This window comes from Chaetura pelagica, unplaced genomic scaffold (genome assembly GCF_000747805.2).
Source record: "Chaetura pelagica isolate M959 unplaced genomic scaffold, ChaPel_1.0 scaffold210, whole genome shotgun sequence".
Lineage (NCBI taxonomy): Eukaryota > Metazoa > Chordata > Aves > Apodiformes > Apodidae > Chaetura > Chaetura pelagica.
This window is the reverse complement of record NW_009951862.1, coordinates 510,709-530,953: the sequence shown is the minus strand read 5'-3', so window position 1 is coordinate 530,953 and position 20,245 is coordinate 510,709. Positions and strand designations below refer to the sequence as shown.

The window sequence follows — 20,245 nt, the reverse complement described above, 5'->3', positions numbered from 1 at the left end:
CTCACTCTTAAGTAATCCAGGACACACATATTCTAATGATGAGGGGGCTTGTCATCAAGGGTTTTCAAATCTCAGCAGTTTCACTTCAGAGAGTCATAAAAAGTTGTAGGACTGATTCCTTAACACTCAGTTTCATGTGATCCTAAAACATCAGGGCAAATAGTTGGTAAACTGAAGTTTTACTTAGAGTCATGCAGAGGTCTCTGTGGCTACAAGTTAGGCTGCCTGCATTTGATTAAAGCTTAGGGACATTCCATATGTTGGTGGAGCATTGTCATTCTTTCTGAATATACTGCATTTAGAAAAAATCTTGAACTGATTGTAAGTTTTCAGTCCTTTGGAGTTGACTGCGAATGCCTGGAGACTGTCGTTGGGTTTGTTTCTTCTGGTGCTTGTATGACTGAAATTACTCAGGCTACATCTGGGGTGATGTTGGACTAAATGAAACTGAGGGTTGAAGCGTAGGTCTCTGTTCTGCAGTCCCTTATGGAGCTTTGCACCAGTCTCAGTGCCTCACCTGGGGCTTCTGAAACTGCTGCTGTATCTGCTGAAGCTCCTTACCTCCAACTAACTACTTTTAAACCTGCAGTGAAACTGTGGGTTCTAATTTGTCTTATTTCTAATTGGCTCAGGAGAGGAAAAAGAGGCAGCAGGCAAGAAGGCACAGGTTTTTTCTCTTCGAACATTGGTTGTATTCCGATGTTCATCTTTGCTTCTGATTTGGAAATTTTCAAAGAGCTTCCTTTCCAAAAAACCTCAAGACTAGAGAAAAATCTCTGCTTTTACGGAATTTACAGTTTAGTAAGTGACTAGTTCAAATTCTCTGTGTGTGCTCTTTAGCACAGCGTGGAGCAGTCATGGCAGGAGGCAGCCTCTGAAAATAAAAAAGATTTCGTAACAGATGAACAAACAACTACTTGCTCTATCTTTTCCTGATACTTTGCATGCCATTTAGCTTGTGATGAAAGCAGCAATAATTTGCATCTCTAGGTTTGCTTATTGCTTCCAAACAACTAGTCTTATATTTGTTTGTTTGTTTGTTTGTTTATTGATTTGTAGTGATGAAGCTTTTCATGTGCTAAAGAAAGCAATGGGGAACCTTAGACCCAGGCATGTAAATATTTCCACAGATAGCACATTTGCCTTCCAAGTCAAATCCACTTGAAACTGTGGCTCAATATGAAATTAGAAGAGTAAATTTAACCAAGCAGCATGATGCTCTCCTTTTTTCCCACCATTTCTGACCCTGAGAAACCAGTTTGTCCCTTTTCCTGCTTCCATGCCCTATGACTTAACCACAAAGCAAGGACAGCAGAGGTAATGTGGGTAATGTGGCATTGGTATGGTGGAAAACACCACTGTAATCCCATCCTACATATAAGGAGTCTTATCTTGCGTTAATTGTGTGTAATCCCATCCTACATATAAGGAGTCTTATTTTTATCTTGCGTTAATTGTAGTTAGTTATGTTTGATTCAGCTGAACTGCTCTTCTCCCTACAAGGTAAATAATCCCCTGATTTGCTCTGAATTTCAGTGCAGAAGGTATAGTGCTTCTGTGCCTCAACTGTCCTATTTCTTTCCTATCATGGCAAAGGGAAGTCTTAAGAGATTCTCAAGACACCTATTATTGACGGCTGGCTTCACTGAGGGCTCTAAAGCAAGCGTTATTGGAGGTGAATGATCTCAACAAATCCTATTCATGCCCCTGAATAAGAGGTGGATATGTCTTCACAAGGACCCAAGTTCCTTTTGTGGCTTCTGGCCCTTCAGCTTGTGCGAATGTGCATGGTTCTCTGGTAACTGAAAGGATGAAGGAGAAGCAGTTTGCATATCCTGGATCCAGAGACCAGCATTCATTTACAATACGAAGTGTTATCAACCTAGGTAAAGAATAGAAATGACAGCTTAAAAAAGGCAAAATCAATTGGTAAATTTTCATTACAGAGTTGCATTATGACACAGTAGCCAGCCGTGGGCCTTACTTAGTTTTTTGGATGTAATAGTATTGTCTTTCATTCATGCTTGGGTAAAGAAAACTGTTGGAGCCGATTTTTCTCAGACCTGCTGTGTTGTCATGAAACTGGTTTGCTCAAGCAGCAAAGCATCAGCAGAGAGTGTCAGGCAGGTCTGTGTCTGCAGGGTGGGCTGCAGGCTCTGTGCTCTGGCATGATTGGATAAGTCTTCTCATTTATTTGTTGTTCTGTTCCTGTTTTCTTGTTTACCTTCATTTCATTTTTGTTTTCAGTTGACATGTGGTCAGTAGGGTGCATCATGGGAGAAATGATTAAAGGTGCTGTGTTGTTTCCTGGCACTGATCGTATCCTTCCTAGCAGCTATTTTGGCCTCAATAGGTACCTCCAACCCTTTCTCCTCCAGCCCCTTCCCACTAGACTAGTGCTGACAGACATTGTACTGTATCTAAAGAGCTGGGTTAAATCCCACTGCAAAGTCCTTGCAAGCAGAAATGTCAGTAAACCATTACTGCCTCAGTGAAAGTCTTAGGTGGAAACTCCAGCAAGCATAAGAAGACAGAAAACAACCTCCTGCATGGTTCATCAAAATCACTTTCTGTAGCCAGTGACCACTTGTTCTTAGTTTTGTTGTTATAAATGTGTCTTTACTGATTGGCAGATGGGGTAGTTTCATAAATGACGGGGCTGGGGTTTAAGTTCCAGTTGTGGAATAGCAGGCACAAGTCACTGATTACCTCAGGATGGTTTGTGAGAGGTTCTGCATTTTAGGAAGAAGGGATGATTAACTCAGACATGACTTTCAGAAATTGCTTCTTTGCTCTGCAATTGGTAGTGAAGTAGGAAAGCAGGGAATAGGTTCAGTTTGGGTCTGACTTCTGCTTCCCAAGACAAAAATCATCACTTAAATTTAGAGCAATTGGTGACTCAAAATGTTGGGAATTTCCTTGAGAGCTGTTGTACTGGACTTCAGTCTGTCATCCTTATTTAAGTACATGTAGCTATTATGTGAAAGTGGAATGTAATTTTGACATCAACAAGAAGTGATTTATAGAGAAATGCTTTAAACCAGTGGACAAGCAGTCCAAGAGGGCTATGTATCTGTACATTTACCCTAGAGACCGTTTTGCATTTAGGACTTACTTTCTTTGATGGTTTATTAAAGCTTTGACAAATACTTTATTATTTATCAGCTTATGAAAGTAGTTTCTTCTTGTGCACAACAGCAACTGAGATCCTTGCATGCTTGGTCTAACTCTAGTAATTTGTGGTTTGTAGAATTACACAAATGAGAAATGGAGATAATGTATGTACAGGTTTTCCTTCTAATTTAAGCCCTGTACTTAGGTGATAGAGGATTCCAGGCTTTCTTCCTTGTTATGGAACTTAGATATATTTGTATGTGTACATATCTACCCTTACTTACCCATTCAGTTTAACACTTCACTTTTGGTCTCATTCTCACTTTAAAGGGTTTAATATTTTCTGAAAAATGTGGGAAAAGTAGCAACTGAAAAGCATTTAAAAAAAATGGAAGTAGGCAATAATATAATTTGTTTCACAGCTTTGTCTAGTAAGCTTCTAATTTCTATTTTGACCAAAATGTTGGGTGATCATATGCATACTGAAATGAATGCTAAATCTTGCATGATCTGGAGCACATCTCGTCTGTATAATTGAAACTAAATAATTACCTTCTACGTGTTAATGTAACTCATTAGCGCCTATTTGTGCTCCATGAAGATTTGGCCCAGGCTTTGCTTATTTTCTCTGCATGCGGAGTAAGAAATGGAAGTGTGAGGGTAACCATAGTTCAGTCAGAACTGTTTTTGTGTTAATAGACACACATTTTGTAATTGCTAATTTAAAGAAATCCCCAAGTCAGTACCAAAAGAACTGAACATGTCCTATATAGCACTTCAAAAACTGGGTTTTTTTGCACAGCTGCATAGTTTTTAAACAGAAATCACACAAAACCTCTAGAATTAAACCATTATGTGCTATTTAGTATTGCAATGGCCCTACAGAATTTGGCATTACCAGCTGCTGATTTGTTTGGGATTGTTCTGTAATTTAGTTCATTTGTATTTATAATACATTGCTAAATTTGCACTGCATTTTATGTTTTTATGAACAGAGAATGATGCTCTTGCTTTCTTTCAGGGAGCTGAGCACCTCTCCTTAAAGCCACTTCTCCAAATCCATCCTCCCCACCTTTTCCCTGCTGCTGAGCAGGAACTGGCAGGGGTTTGGCACTTCTCATTCCTGCGCTGCTCTGTGCAGCTGAAACCGGTCAGAAATTTGCAAGGGCAGCCCCAGCCTGCTGAGATGGATGACCTCGTGCCATCTTCATCCTTAAATCTGCACAGAAAATGTTCAGCATTTCAGTTAAAAAGATTATTTCTTCACACATGTGATGGAGTTGGGCAGCTGTTTAGTTCCACCAGCAGGGACTGTGAGCTCTGAGATCTTGAGGGCAGCATTCTTAAGGATGTATTTAGGTGCAGAAGAGAAAGAGTAATTAGAAATCTGTTTCTTAAAAAAAGAAAACAAGCTTCCTCTTTGACAGAAAATGGGATAAGACTGTCAGTGTACCAGAATTTGTTTTCAGCAATTTTTTCTTCACAGGCAGTGCTTCATTTCACAACCACACTGTGATTTGAAGAGCATTTCATACTCATTTGCGTCCATTTTAATGCATAAATAACTGTGAGAAGCAGTTTTGGAAAGATGGAATATTCACAAGATGCACTGTCAGTCATAAGTACGACTGCAAAATTTGCCATTCGCCATTTCCCAGCAGTGAAGGAGTGTAGGTCATTTGCTATTGTTTCTGTTTAGAGAATGTGTGTTCAGCTAACTGAAACAGCTTCTGTAGCTCAACAGAGCCATCTGACTTGGTGGTGGAAAATTCACAAGCAGAAAAATAGGAAATGCCTTTAAGTGTGCAGTGGAGTGCTTAGCTAGGCTGTAGCTCTGTTCCACTCCACATTTCAGTTCCCTGAAATGGCTTGGATGGAGTTCAGAACAGAATCCACCTCTTCTCTTTTTTAAGCTCCAGTTGCGAGTGGTTGCTCTGCAGTATCAAAAATCCTTTGGGTCTTCACTGATCCTTGAAATTTTACTGTTTCTCTACCATTTTTGGTATATACACACAATGCAGTTAATGGTGCAGTTAATTTGTGGGTTGGTTGGATTTTTTTAAATTTTATATGAAGCCTCTTCCTAAGGTTGACAGCAGTAGTTCTGCTTACAGAGAAACTAAGGTCATGAAGCTTGGATGTACTTGTGCCTCAAGCAAGGAGAAAACAGCAGCATGGTTTGTTGTGTTGCCTGAGGAGCAATTTGGAAAGGTAACAGTACCTGAGAGTTGACTCTTCTTCCTTGTGTTGTTCTCAAAATTTTATGAGGGAAACTGTTCCTCTCTTCTCACCACTGCATAAATGATCTGAAGGAGTTAAGAAGGTGCCTTAGGCCTCTGATGAACTGTGAAAATGGTAGTTATACATGGATTTTTAAATTTATTTTTTTTTTAACTGCTGAATATATTTTGGGCAGACAATGTGCCTCTAAAATCCGTGTTTGGGAATGCTTACAGAGAGACAAGTATATATTCAGTAGAGAAGTGTTAGGCTAGTACGATATCAGCTTCTCTCAGCATAAATCAGAGATAGCCAGACAAGTTATCACTTCCAGAGCCTTATTCCACAACTGCAGTCGTGTTCTGCATGTCACAGAGATTGGGATGTAGAGTATTTTATGCACCGTTTTACAGTTCATTTAGAAGGTATTTAATAATGCTAATGCTCACAGGCTGTCTGCTAGGCTAGGTACATGATCATTGTGCATCCAGCTGTGCATGTTACACAGAAGTGTACTGCAACAGTAAATTCTAGAAGCCTAGAGACAGCCTGGAACAGAACAAAGAGACACTGCAATGGTGAGGAGGTATCCATGAGGAAAATGGTAATACCTACCCAAGGGCAAGATTGCAATCCTGTGCTGCAGTGTCTGCACTATCCACTTGAGCACTGATTTGCTTGCTGCTGTGTAAGCAAAGATGCTCAGCAACAAGTGCCAGCTAAATAAAAATAGCTGTTGAAAATTGTAGTGGAGGTGTAATCATAGAAATGCATCCAAAAATTTAACCACAGCTACACAACCAACACTGCTTTCTTCTAACTTTCCAATGATCTTTTAAAAGGGATTTTATGTGCTACATGCTATTTTTATTACCATGTTTTTCTATAGCATATAAATAGCAACTACTATTCATAAAGTTGCAGAATATTTTCTGTTACAGTCTAATTTTTAGAGATGCCACATTCTTCTGTTTACCTTGGCACACAAAATGCTTTCCACTTGCTGTCTTGTCAGATGCTGGTGTTTTCAATTTATTTGGGGTGTTCTTTTGTAAACCATGTTAACATTGGTATGTAAATTATGGGACTGTGGGAAAAAGTAGGTATCTAACACGTCTCCCACAGTGAAGTTGGCTGATTTGGTTCTTAGTCACAGATTTAAAAAAGGCAAAATTCCAAAAAATGAAACAACATGAAAATCAGTTGAGCTGTCAGCTTCACAGTTGATGCATCAGTTTAGTGTTGGGCAGAGAAATACAGAGCTGCTTGTAATAATTACTCTAATTTTGAAAAGTTAAGAGCATAAACAATTGGAACCTGAAGCGATGCAGTCAGGTTTTGTTGGTAGAACAACGAAGAAGGAGAAAACTTTCAGAAAGGTGGTTTTGAGATTTTGAGAATGAAAAGAGATGAAGCTAACCCTGTCTGTTATGAAGAGCTCCATGTACATCTTGTTTTCCTTGTGCCTACATTAACACAAGCAAGATTGGAAGTGCCCTAGTCCTACCCATCTCCAGAAGAAGCACATTTAGCCAGAAAGAGCAAATCCTACTCCAGTAAAGCTGGCATGGGTGTGCTGCTTAATTGGTGAAGGAAGTCAAGTCCTGTGTGCTCCATCACCACCACCATCCAGTGCAATTCCAAAAGCTCTGTTATTAACAGGCATTTTGGCAGAACTGCTTTCCACATCACAGCCCACAGATACTGCCTGAGGAGGGTTTTAGGAGTAGGCTTTCCTAGCACAGTCACATTTCAGAGTAGTGTGGAAAGGTGATGGTTGGTTTCTAATGATCATCTGACTGTTAGATTTGCAACAGGAACTTTTTTTACCCCTCCCTTTTTCAGAAAAAGAAGTGTGAATGATTAGCGTAAGTTACTGCTAAAGATTAATTCTCTGACTACTAGGGAAGAGTGAACTGTCTTAACTATACATACATTGTAGGATGTTCTTATTTGTATTGCAGTAGAACTAACACATCCTACTGCAAACATTACCTCCTCCTGCAAACCTTGCTGTTGAACATAATAAAATCCTTTCCTCAAAAAAAAAAAATAAATAATTAATCACAGACATAACATGAGATGGAAAAAGAAAAATTGCCATTTTAAGGCTAGCTAGCTAGCTTAAGTATAAAGACAATGACTTCTTGTCTAAATGTTCTGATTGAGACAGAGAAAAATTGTAAGTTTTCCCTTATAGCCAAGCTCCATGTATTGCCTCAGTTGTTTGAATACCTGCAGAAATGAAAGTCTGCAGGCCAACTGAAGGAATAAAATGGTGGTCCTTAATTCACACTTCTGAAATACCAAACACACAGTAAATCCATGGGAACAGAAGCAAAACTAAGAGTAAACTTCCCACCTGTACCTCTGACTAGATTACTTTGCTGTGAAATCTGTTTTTCCCAATATAAATACTTTATTGTGCATTCCAGATATTCTCTTTGCTATTAAAAATGTTGTGCTTTTGCTTTAGAAAAGTAAGTCTCTTCCTTGGCAGTTCAGATTCTGGTTATTTTCCAAGTAATTAGCCAAGTATTTAGAAAGCAAAGGAGAGCAATCCTTAAGACAGTACTAGAGTGCAAAGAGAAGAGGCAATCTGAGGCTTCACTCGATGATACATCTTCATTCAGAAGATACACATTTTAGAAATGTGTTCTTAAATACATTTCTTTGCTGTAATTTTGGCCATCTCACTGTCAGTAAAAATGCTGCAGCGTTAGTGCCAGGGACAAACTAACAAACCCAGGTTAGATCCTTCCTTCTCTCTCAAGTCAGACACATTGTGTTGTGAACAGTTGATAATTTTTCCTTGGTCCTGTTTGGGGCAAGGGACAGCTGAAGTGGTCCAAACAGCTTTAAAGCAGACATTTATCTGCCAGTGTTTTGGGTTGTAATTCTTTCAAATATCCAGTCTATCCAATATTTGCTTAATTTCAAGTTGAAACACAGGGTCTTCTCTTAGCAGAAGATTTTCTTCTTTAAGTTTTTTCACTCAAACACAGGTTAGTCTTTTTTGGCCTTGGGAAATCTCTTGTCAGAGTTACTTGATCATTATCTGCTACAACATTTTTAGTTGCTGTGCAAGTAACTTCTTTAGTCAGAATCACTCATTGGTTAATGTAACCTACAGCAGGTTTCGATTCACATTAGGACTGTTGTGCAGTAACATTAGTTTTCTGAAGATTTGCTGGATTTAATCCTGCCTGTTAGCTAGAGAAAGTGTCTTCTCTTTGCTTCAATAAGGAGACTTCAGATTTTTTTCAAAACTTTTTTAATCTTGCCCCTTGATAGCTACAACTTCTTACCCTCAGCTGCACCACAGATCCATTACAACCATCAAACAACAATGAAATGGGGCCAAACCAGTGCTGAGCAAGAAGATTGCTACATTCTTGCACATTTTCTTGTATGTGACTTAAGAATATAGTGCAGTGGTAGTGAGGCCTAGAAAAGGGGAAAAACAATACTAGAGAAAAAAATATGTGTGTGCATCTGGCTGAAAAATGGTCAGTCTCCACCTGCTCTTGCTGGGAATGGTTTTGCTATTGCTAATATTAGGACAAAACCATATCCTGAGTGTTCCCATCACATCAATTTTGTGTGTGTGTGTGCATAGATATATATGGAGAGTGAATTAAAAGATATATCCAAGGGTTTTGGCAGTATTTTAACAACCCAAGTCAGAAATAATACAGCACCATTACCCATTCAGATTATTAATTTACTCAAAACCAGTCCTTGAAATTGCTCTGATGTAAAGCCTGACATTTTTATTCCTTGTTGCTGGTTAGGGTTGCAAAAGCTCCAGTGATGTCCTTCTGCAAATCAAGGCTAGTGAAGGAGTGGAACATGGTGGCTCTGCCAGCTCCCTTGGCTTTGGCTGTCATCTTTGCACTTATGACGCATGAAAATTCTTCCATCCCTTGAAATCTTCCAGTCGTGGGTGGTTTCCTGACTGCCTGTCTGCCTGTTGTCTCTCCCTTCTGTCAGCTTAGAAGGAGTGTGTGTAGTGGGCACTGCCCCATTGTCTGAGGATCCTCCTCCTCCCCTCTCCATCACGACTGACACTGGTTCCCACCATGGAGGCCCTGTTCTGGGATCTGCTTTTACACTTTTCCTGTATCACATGCATCCAGAGCATCTTACTGCATCTGCCCTCTCAACATGTCCAACTCCCACTGTGTTCTGTAAATGCCTTCATTAAAAGCCTTAGAGATGCCTAAACTGCTCTGTGAAAGCTTCTGACATCTGCTTTGAAGGAAGTCCTATATTTGGCTCTCCATTTATCAAATCAATCTGCACAGATAATGCTTCCGTGAGGCTTTTATAGCTTGGTTTTCTCACCCATTTACCTTCTCTCAGCACAGCTAATAGCACCTGAACTTCTGTATTTTCTGTTCTTCTCTGCAAAGCATTTACACAACCTAGGTTTTCAAGTTGCTTCAAAAGACCTGCTTCTGAAATAGTCCAGTCAGTTAACAACTAGGTGTGTTAACTTGAATACAAGTTTAACATGTCAAAACACTTTATTTTAAAATTAAATGTTTAATGAAACATTCAAGCTACTCTTTGAGCAGCTTTGGTCTTGGATAACTTTCTTGTGGTTGCAATTCTTTACTTTTCTGTTCATAAAAAGGTATTTTTCCATGGACAACACAAGATACATACAACCTGTCGAGTGTGTGTGTGTATGTCAGGGGTTGTTCTACATAAACATTGATTTAGTTTAAAAAGTGAAAGTTAATTTAAAAATTACTTACAAACCACTGCTATTTCTAGCAACCTTTTTCAGCTGAAATGAAAACCATTCAAAACACTATTTTAGCATTCTGGAAGCATATGTTTAAATTCTTTTCATTCCTTTAAACACTTTGGATTAGTAAAGCTGCAATCTTAAAATGAATTCTTTTATTTTTGTTCAAATTATGATCGTTTCGGTGAACCAAAATTATCTGTCTTGATTTTTTGAAGGTATTTGAAAATCCCAAGTTTCCATTTTCCTCACCTAAGACACTTTTTTTCAAAATCTAAAATCGTTACTGCACCAAAGAGCTGCTCTTTTCCTGACTTTTTCTTACTTGTTCCCCTCATTCTGTTAACCTTATTGCTCTCCTAGTTTGTGATGAACGTTCGTTAGTATTTGGGAATATATCTCCACACTTAAGACACTCATGACAATAATAACTTGGAAGAACAATTTCAAAAAAACCCAAACAACTCTGTGCTAAAATGCTTTTAATGTTTGTTTTTTAAAAGTTTTTTGTAGTATGTTCTTAACAAAGCTCCCTTCATATTTCTTAGCATCACTGTACCCTTGCCTGCATGGACTCTTCCTTTTTTATGTTGTCATCAGGTCCTTAGCACTGTGATGTAGACATGGTACTGGATTTATAGACATTGGTTTAATAATAGTATAAAAAAACTTTGCACAGTAAGGCTTGTTCTGAACATGGCCATAAGAGCTACATAACACTTATCAGATGCCTAATTGTTTTCTCAAGAAAACCAAAAAACAATCAACACCAAAACAAAATGAAAAGCTCAGTACAAATTGCCTGTAAGACAATTTATTTTTAAGCATGAGATCCTGTTTCTTATCAAGACAGTAACAGTTGAGCAATGAAGTTGTCACATTTACAGCTAAAGAGGAACATCTGTCTGTACCTGAGGCATCATTTGTGTATAGAAAATGAGTCCCAGGGAGTTCTTATAAAAAACAAACAAATGGCTTTGGAAGTGTTGATGGTTGGGTGGTTTGAGCAAAATTAGCATCAGTAAAGTTACTGGAAAGAGTAAAAACAAGGGGGTGCAACTCACTGGGTTGCAAGTTAGAAATAACAATAGTAAGGAGTTGACCCGAAGAGAGGAAGCTGTGGGTTCTCCCACAGTGGTGGCTTTCAGATTGCACAATGCCCTGAATAACTATAACTGTGAGAGAGAGTTTTGCCCTTTGCAGGCTGCAGGACCTGGAGGCCTAATGATGAAAAATGGTGACTGCAAAGATGGTATGAAGGGAGTTAAACGCCTCTGAGGATTCCCAGAGAACATTCAAACAGAAATGTCAGGACACGACACTGGGGTTTGTGGTTTGTTTTCCTTAACTACTCACATTCAGATATTGATCAGTGGAATAAAGTTATTGAGCAGCTGGGAACACCCTGTCCAGAATTCATGAAGAAGCTGCAGCCGACGGTACGGAACTACGTTGAGAACAGACCCAAGTACACTGGCCTCACTTTCCCCAAACTTTTTCCAGACTCGCTCTTCCCAGCTGACTCAGAACACAACAAACTCAAAGGTATGTCTGACAAAGGGGCTTGGTTCACATGTCAACAGCTACAGTTTTTCTTCTCTCTGATTGCACTCCCTTTCGATGCATTAGTCGCTGAGATGAATGACTGCATGAGCTTTGCTCCGCTGAGAGGCTGGTTTTGGAAATGATTTTTGGAGACCCTGGTGCAGCCAAGGGAACGTATATTATTACTGATGTGTTAATAAGCCTATCCCTGTGTATTTTTCTGTGTGATGGAGAAACTGAAGTGTTCCTTTACTCTTATCTTAAACATAGAGTAACAGTAGAATGTCCATTGGAAGGTCTCAGTGGTTGCACTGTTTTGTTTTAGTTGAAAACTCAATTCAGCCAGGTGCCTGCCTCATAGCTCTACCTTTACTAGACAAGAGAAAGGTGTTAACAATGTCAACCAAAATGGCCTTGATGCAGCTGAGGTTTAGTAGCTGCTTACAGGTGGATTTCTTCTTTTAAAAAATGCTGAGAGTCTGTCTGGCTATGTGAAGTAGAGCACTAATTTAATTACCGTGTGACTAGATATACCCCTGTAAAATAGAAGCTGCAATGATTTTCATAGTGGATTGAAGTCATGTTTTACTTAAACAGGGTATTGACCTTCACTTGGACAGAGTGATGAATGTGTGTTTAGTATCGAAAGGATTTCCTGTTACGGCTCTGGAACCCCTGCACACTTGTACTGGGCATCAGTTATGCACCACTTGAGGACTTGGGGCCACTTACTGTGGTGGCACGTAGTGGTTTTCAATCGCTTGCAATTTGCATGTCATTACATTACCCAGAATACTCTTCCAGTTAACAGCTGTTTTATAGCAAGGCGACTGTCTCAGCTCTGGAAGCAAAGTGAAAGCTCTTGAGTAGATGCTTTCGGATACACAGAGTTTTATACCCCTACTACATTAAAATTCAGTAACAGAATTTTCTTGGATTTGGAACTAATGAATAGAAATGACTGTCCAAACAGTGCCATTGTCTTTTGGATACAGGAAGCACATGCATTTGAGCATACAGAATGCCAGTTTGTAAGAGTTAATGACAGAACAAATAACAGTGCATTAAAAAAATTCTGCTTGTGCATCATTGTATCACCCATGCCCTGCCTATATATTTCACCATAATGGAAGGTTAATGGTTTAGATACTGCTTTTACTCACCCATGTCTGATGTGATACCTAATATTTTTGGACTTACATCTCTTTACATTCTTTTTCCTTTGACTTTCTTTCTCATTTACACAGGAAATAATTTTGAGCATGGAAGAGCTTAGAACACTACATTGATAGTAATATTAGATATGTATGTTGTTTGGTTGTTTTTTTTTACATGGCTTTAGATGGTATTATATTCGTTTCAACAGTACAAACAATTAAGTTATTAGAAGGATGAGTTTGTGGCCTGGTAGGCACAATGGGCTATATTACCAAGTAAAATAAATCCATGTTGCAATATAAAACCCAATATATTTGTAAGACTGTGCATTTTTGTAGTGGAGGAAGTGTCCCACTAATTTAAACTTTGTTATTTGGACAAACAAGACCTCAGCATTTCTGAGGTACTTCCAGACCACTGTGTATTGATCCAGCCTCCAGATTGGATGTTATTGCTTCAATGGGATACTCTGAGATAAGACTTCTACCTATACCTCACTGAAATATTTAAAGCCTCCCAGCAGGCTAAGGTGAAAACCTTTAAAATGTACAGAAAAGTTGGGATGTTTTTATGAGCCACAGTAAGAGTACCTGAAAGTTTCTGGCTTTGGTTTAGAAGTGCCATGAGTTTAGACTTCATTATGTGAGCTTTTGTTTTCTGATCCTGGCACTGAGATACCTGAAGCACATTTTTCCTGGGTATGTTATTTTACACAGAATCCTCATTGAAGCTTGTTAGAGGACTTATGGTCCCAACCCTGATGTTGGCACCTGCCTAATGAATCTGACCTCAAATGGTGACTGAAGAGCTCTTCCTCTAACAAGCCAAGAGGCAGAAGTGCCTGCCACCTCTAAAAGGGTTGTGTCATTGTTACTTTCCTAACCCAATTGCCCCTTCCCTGGAGGCAGGGATTTTTTGGTACTAATACTGTGTTTATCTGTTTTCATTGTTCCAGCCAGCCAAGCCAGGGACCTTTTATCCAAGATGCTGGTCATTGATCCGGCCAAGCGAATATCAGTAGATGAAGCCTTACAGCATCCATACATTAATGTCTGGTATGACCCAGCAGAAGTGGAGGCGGTAAGTGAGGCTTGACTCCTGACTTCAGACACTGAAAGCAGACAGGACTCAGAGATACCTGCTGCTTTGCAGGAGCTTGAGAATGAGCATGCTGCCAAGAAACTTATGTTGGTGTGACTGGTGGTGGTCTTTGTATTTCTGTGAAGTGAGATCTGCAGGGACAGGATGTATCTCTTTGTTATATGAACTGTCTGTCCTGGTTTGGCCCACCCAGCAACAAAGAACCAGCCCCATGGACATTCACTCACCCCCACTTCCTGCCTACAATTACAGCTGATGTTAAACCTCTTATTACTGTCCTCTTATGCAGACAGAGATCAGGGGTACATTATAGCTGAAGAGACAATGTTTAAATATCTAATTCTACCACAGAGTCCTCACGTGATCTAGAACAAACCACCTCCTTTCTCTGGAACATGACTGTAAAGTAGGAATAATAATTACTTGGCTTGCCTGCCAGGTGACTTGGCTGGAATCTAATGAGCCCACTAGTTCTCAAAAGCATGCAGTAATTATGTTCTAGTTCCTGGAGCCATTTGGTTCTCATGTGCATCACCTAACACTATAGATACCTGTACAAATATGGTGCCATAAACCATAATATCACATTTCTTGCCTTTTCACTGTTATCTGCATATCATTGCTCAGTAAATGTCTACAGATGGTGTAAAGCAGTGGGGAAACTAAACTGTCATTGTTCCTGTAGCACCTCAAAGAACAGAGGATGTCCCGTGGGGAAGGAACAGCCCCTTGAAATGTTCAACTACAAATGCTCCCTGTTGTCCCAGTTACTTGTAGTTTGCATCTTTGTCTGAACTGCATCTTTTTGTATGACTCTCTGTTCTCTTCATGCACCTGAGTCTTTGCACAGTTATTGTGAGGTTAACATTCTAAATTTCCATCTGTTCACCCTGATACACTTTCAGGGACTAGCTATCAACCATCTATTAATTTTTTTTTAGTTGGATTTTCTTTGCCTCTTGATTCAGCTGTTGAAGTGCAGTCAGTGTGTGTTTTTCATCAGCAGTCCTGATGATGGAATAAGTTCATGGGAAGCTGGTGGCTTTCTCTTTCTAAAAATGGTGTTCTAAGGTTCTGGGACTGGAAGTTCCTCTTTGAGGAGTAGGTGTTGCTACACTTTCTGTGCATCTGTGTTACAACTTGCCACTTCTGGCTGACTCTAAATGTCATAACTTTTTGTGCTTACCTACCTTAGCTATGTTTGGGAGCCAGCTTTTATAAATGAAGGCTACAGGAAAATGAAAGACTGTAGTCTAAGTATTTTTTTTCAAACCATTTGTCCCCATTTTTCCTTATGAATATTCACATACAGATTTAGGATCTGTGTTCATGATTGGCTCAGCCCAGTGTGCATGGATGTTGTATCTCAACATTCTGGTGAGCTGCCATGGGGGTTTCCTGTTAGTCACTTGGAGGGTTTGGTTTTCTGCTTAGAGGTCGATGGTGGGCATTTGTCATCTCACAGAAGAAGTTTGCAGCTCTGGTTTCTACACAAGCATGGATATTTCCTCTATTCAGCCACATCTCTCCATTTATAGCTGGTTAATTATTGAAACTGAACACAACATCTTCAGCAATCTTTGTTCATCTCAGTCAGAAGCAGAGGTTAGAGAAGAAAGGGCATGTCTTTTCTTCTTTTTCTTTTCCAAACCAATCTGAAGCTTTTCCCAGCTTGCTGTTGCATGGATCTGCAAGCTGTTCAGTCATCTGTGTGTAGCCAAGACATCCTGACTCCTGCTGCATGGTATCCTTACAGTCCAGCTGGTCAGAAACATCTCAGACCACAGTTTCTTTGATGCATACTATGCATGGAGTTTTCCACACAGCTCTGCAAAGAGCCCAAGGAATGAATGGGCACAGAGGCATCTCCTCTGCTATATCCACAGTTGAGATCATGCCCATCCCACTGTGGAGTCCCTGGGCAATACACAGTGAAATCCAAGCCCCTTGACACTTTTCTCTCTAGCTAAAGAGTCTCCAGGCCTCTGGTGACAGCACACTGGTGTACTTCGGCTTGCACTGCAAAAGTATTTTCTTTTTTTTTTTTTGGTAGCAGTAACACAATCTGAGTTGTAGCAAAACACAAAGGAATTTTTCTATTAACTTAAGATGAGAATCTGAGCCATTTAACAAATTGTTTAACCTCACACCATTAATTTTTACAGCATGCATTGCCTTTGATATTTGTATATTGCTAATTCTATCGTTGCCTAGTACACCACTCCACAGCTAGTGCTCCAGACCCTGCAATTCCAGGAACAGATGCAGGATCAAGCCTTGCTCCTGCCAAGCTTTCTAAAAACAGCTCATCCCAATGTCTTCACTGCACTGGCACTAGCTCTGCTGAGGCAGGGGCAGAGACGGGAGGATTTATTCCAGTGTGAGCTCCAGCCCATTCCCTTTTCTTTCTAGCAGTAGCATTCAAACCCATCTGTGTTGCTTTGGAAAAGTGAGAAGACATCAGCCTCCACATCTGTTTTGCTTTTGTCCCCTAGTGAAAAGCTTTTCCTCTCTGGATATTTGAAAGGTATTCAACTCTCCTGGTGTTTATCTGACCACATGAAAAAAAAAAGAAACAACAAAGCTGTCTTATGTGATGGTTTGGGGGGTTTATTTGGGATTTTTTTTTTTCTTAGAAAAAGCTCTGTGTGGTTTTTTGTTTTTTTAAAAAACAATATTATATTCCATTAATGTTGATTTTAATGCAAGAATATTTTTTAAAATCCATTTGTAAAATGTGAAAGACAAGAATGACTGAAACGACAAGGAATTTTTTTCATTTAAACAAGAAAAACATCATTCATTCCTTCTCTTCTGCATCCAGAAATAGATTCTATTCTTTGTCATTGCTGCCAATGCAAGTGCTCACAAATCAATCTGATTTGGGGAGAAAATGGCTACCCTAAACTGAAGCTGTTTGCTGCCACCCATAGGCTTGATCCACACTCTGCTTTTATTTAATGCTAGTTTAACTAGACTTTTTCTGCAACTTGTACAGATGAAACTGTATCACCTTGAGTTGGGATGTGCTGTATGAAGGATTCATAAGAATATCTAAAATACTGCAGCTTTATCCACATAGGAAATGAATAATAATGAACTAATTCATTTTTTAACACATTTTAGTTAGGCAGAAACATAATTTTTAGGCCAACATTTGCAACAAGACAGAAGTCAGCTGCCTGGGGAGGACCCAGGTGTGGCAGCTGCTCTGTGTGCTCCACTGCTGTGACAGTACTTTTGTTAAAATCCTCTCTTCCTTTAATTTTAGAGACTGGTTTAAAAAAAAACCCAAACAAATAAATTAGCGGAAAATGGGCGGTCAGCCTGGAAGGGATTATCTAGGCTGATAAGAAGTTCTTAAGCTTTGTGCTTCTCATTAAGATTAATGTGGATCGTGGGAAAAGAAATTCATTCCTGAAACTCTTGTGGTATTCCCAGCTCAGCTCTGTGCCTTGAATCAATGAAAATGCTCCTCAGGAGAGCACCATTCACCCATGTTCTGCACAGGTTTGAGAGGTTCAAGATCCTGCCTGTTTGAAGAGCAGGGATTTATTGCTGTTATGGTCCCACTGAATAGTTGTTACCCTTGGCTCTCGTGCTCCTGCCCAGAGCCATGTTTTATAGCTGGGGGTTCTGCTAACTCACAAATCAAAATCTGCAGCAGGGACTCTGGCACAGCAGCAGAATGCTGTGCAGGTGCAGGTTCAGCATGTTGCTGTGTGTGAAGTACAGAGTTTGGTTGCTCTCCTTTGACTGTCTTCATAGCAAAACAGGAGTTCAGTGACAAAGGAGATTATCCTGGGCTCTCTTTCTGGAAAATGTCTTCATTTCCAGAATGTGTTAACCTAGGAAAGAATTACTGCTGCTTTTCTTATAGCCAGTTATGCCTGCTTAAGATGTAGCTGAAATAAATTAGAAGAGACATGAGCCAAAGATTTTGTGGTTGTCTGAACTAAGGACAGGAATGTGCATCTGATCACTTGTTCCTTTTGATTCTGTAATGTGTGTTTGGGAATTGAAGTAGTGAAGGAATCTCTCCTCTTATTTCTGGCCAGGGGAGAAATCATCCTGTTCTTCTGTGGAAGGTGTAAAAAGAGTGTTTACACTTGGTAAGAGCAGTTTTTCCTACAGCCTGTGCTTTTTGTAAGCCTCTCCTTGAAGCTTTTAGAAAGAAAGGTACTTGCAGGATATTCTAGCTCAACTTGGTTTTCCTGCTTTCCTTCCATCTGACAGAGGAGCAGTGGGTCTGTCGCTGTGATTCAAGACTACAGCTCAGCCAAATGCCTCCCCTACTAGTACCAAAAAATCCAAGTCAGCTGTGTAGTGGAGCTGACAGCCCCTGGAAGTCTCCTGTAAATTCTTAGACCTCCAGGGTTTCCCTGTCTCCACCAGCTTTCTCTGCTTTCCCTGGATAGGAAAGGCATGATGCAGGGCTGGTGGAATGGCTGAGAAGCAGTCCAGCAGGCTCAGCTGGAGGACTGGAGCTTAGCTACTGCATCCTGCTGGTCCATGGTGAGCCTCACCTGCTCTCTTTTAGAGCATGCAGCTCCCTGATATCATGACCAGCAGGAACATGGAGTCCTAATGGAGACTGCATCATGTGTGGATGAATCTATCTTAAGCTTCCAGACTAACTGGAAGAGACCAAGAAAAGTGGTTATGCTGGATAAAAGAATGGTTGCACTGGTTTTGGAATGAGACTCCTTTCCTGGAGGACTCCTTCCTCCTTGTAGGAAGCCTTAGGTATCCCTGCTGAGGCCTAGCATTACTGTCATTGTGACACGTTTCAGGTTCTCTCTTGCCACCTTCTCAGGTATGAGAATTGGCAATCCAGGACTTCCTCTAGTTCCCTCGTCTTTAGCTCTGATACAAATGTTACTCTGCAGGAACTTCTCTTGGTTTCAGTGGATTGTCCACGTCAGATATCATATAATTTTCCTGGTCCATATTACATCACTGAGGTGTTACTTTCTTAGTTGCATCTGTAAAAATGTTCAACTTCCTAGTGAAGCAGAAAACGGCTCAGTTCATGTGCATTTAATAGTAGGGTGTTTTGAAAGGGACACAATGGCCAGGTGCCCAAGATGAAAGGTAGAGGAAATACTTCTGAGCAAGAAAAGCCTTGTAGAGCTTGTTTCCATCTTCGTTAGATACTCTTAGCTTGGATGCTGAAGCTTCTTGGTAGAAGTAAAGAGGAGAGAGTCCTCAGCCTTGTTTGGCTGCTGTATTTTGCAGCTGACATCAGGGGAGACAGTCAGCACATGGCTTAGTTGCCCAATGAAAGCAGGTATTCAGGCTCTTGGAAACTAGTTGCCTTTGCCTCAGTAAACTCCAGGATCTGCTGTTTCTAAGAAACACAGTAAAAAAAGAAGCCTTTCTGGTTGCCTAAAAATAGGTACACTGGAAAACCCGGGGAATTTGAAACATGGATCAGAAATTCTGGGGATTTACTTCAAGTTAGAGTTATTTTGAGAATTTTGTATAGCAGTGAGTATGATGTCTGCAGGGCAACTTAAATATAGTAAATTTACTAGTAATTAATAAGGATTGGTATTTGTCTGGTACTCTTAACACTACTTTCTCTGCCAGTACAAACAACCTTTGTGTAGATTTTCCAGAGTCAGTATAAACACAATGGCATTGCTGACCTGGGTTCTATTTCAAGTGCAATTGTGTTTTTGTTTAAAAGGGACAAATATATTGATTTCTTCTACATTAAGAGTTGAATTCCAGAAGGGTTAATTCTTTTACATTCAAACGTGTTTCATATACAGGATGGAAAACAAAGAGGGAGAATTTATTTTACTTTTATCTGAAATTTATCTTTACTGAAATAATTACTCCTAATTATTTACACTGTTAACAGACAACTGACTGAACAGCTTTGTTTCTCTCCTGCAGCCTCCTCCTCAGATATATGATAAACAGTTGGATGAAAGGGAACATACAATCGAGGAATGGAAAGGTAATGGCAGGTTAGAATTGCATGGGAAGAGTTATTTCAGTGGCAAAGTGGGCATCTCCCTACCACCAGCTGCATCTGTGTAAAACCAAAGAATTCCTTTGACATGGAGAACTGACACTAGCCCTACAAACTGGTGCTTGGGTGGTGGTAAGAAGTGTCCCAGGGACCATCATTATGTTCACACAAGAGGTGCAGATTCCAGTGCTTCATTGAAATCTAAGGATATCATCTGGAGAACAGGGAGTCCCCTTCTCTGGAGCCATTTCAAGGCCACCTGGATGGTGGAATGTGCTCTGGGCCATCCTGCTTTAGCAGGGAGTGGGACTAAATGATCTCTAGAAGTCCCTTCCAACCCTGACAGGTCTACGTGTGTGATACTGTTC

General features: G+C 40.0%; 1 protein-coding gene across 3 annotated transcripts in view; it reads left to right on the top strand.

Moving 5' to 3' along the window:
• MAPK10 (mitogen-activated protein kinase 10) overlaps nucleotides 1-20,245 on the top strand; it is a 55,419-nt gene that overhangs the window by 30,414 nt on the left and 4,760 nt on the right. For 2 of the 3 annotated variants that reach the window (XM_009993619.1, XM_009993627.1), the window contains exons 7-9: nucleotides 11,453-11,635; nucleotides 13,749-13,873; nucleotides 19,799-19,862. In XM_009993619.1, the coding sequence (XP_009991921.1) occupies nucleotides 11,453-11,635; nucleotides 13,749-13,873; nucleotides 19,799-19,862 (372 nt within the window). Of the gene's footprint in view, nucleotides 1-2,247; nucleotides 2,320-11,452; nucleotides 11,636-13,748; nucleotides 13,874-19,798; nucleotides 19,863-20,245 lie in introns of all 3 variants that reach the window. The other variant, XM_009993636.1, reaches the window with a different exon arrangement.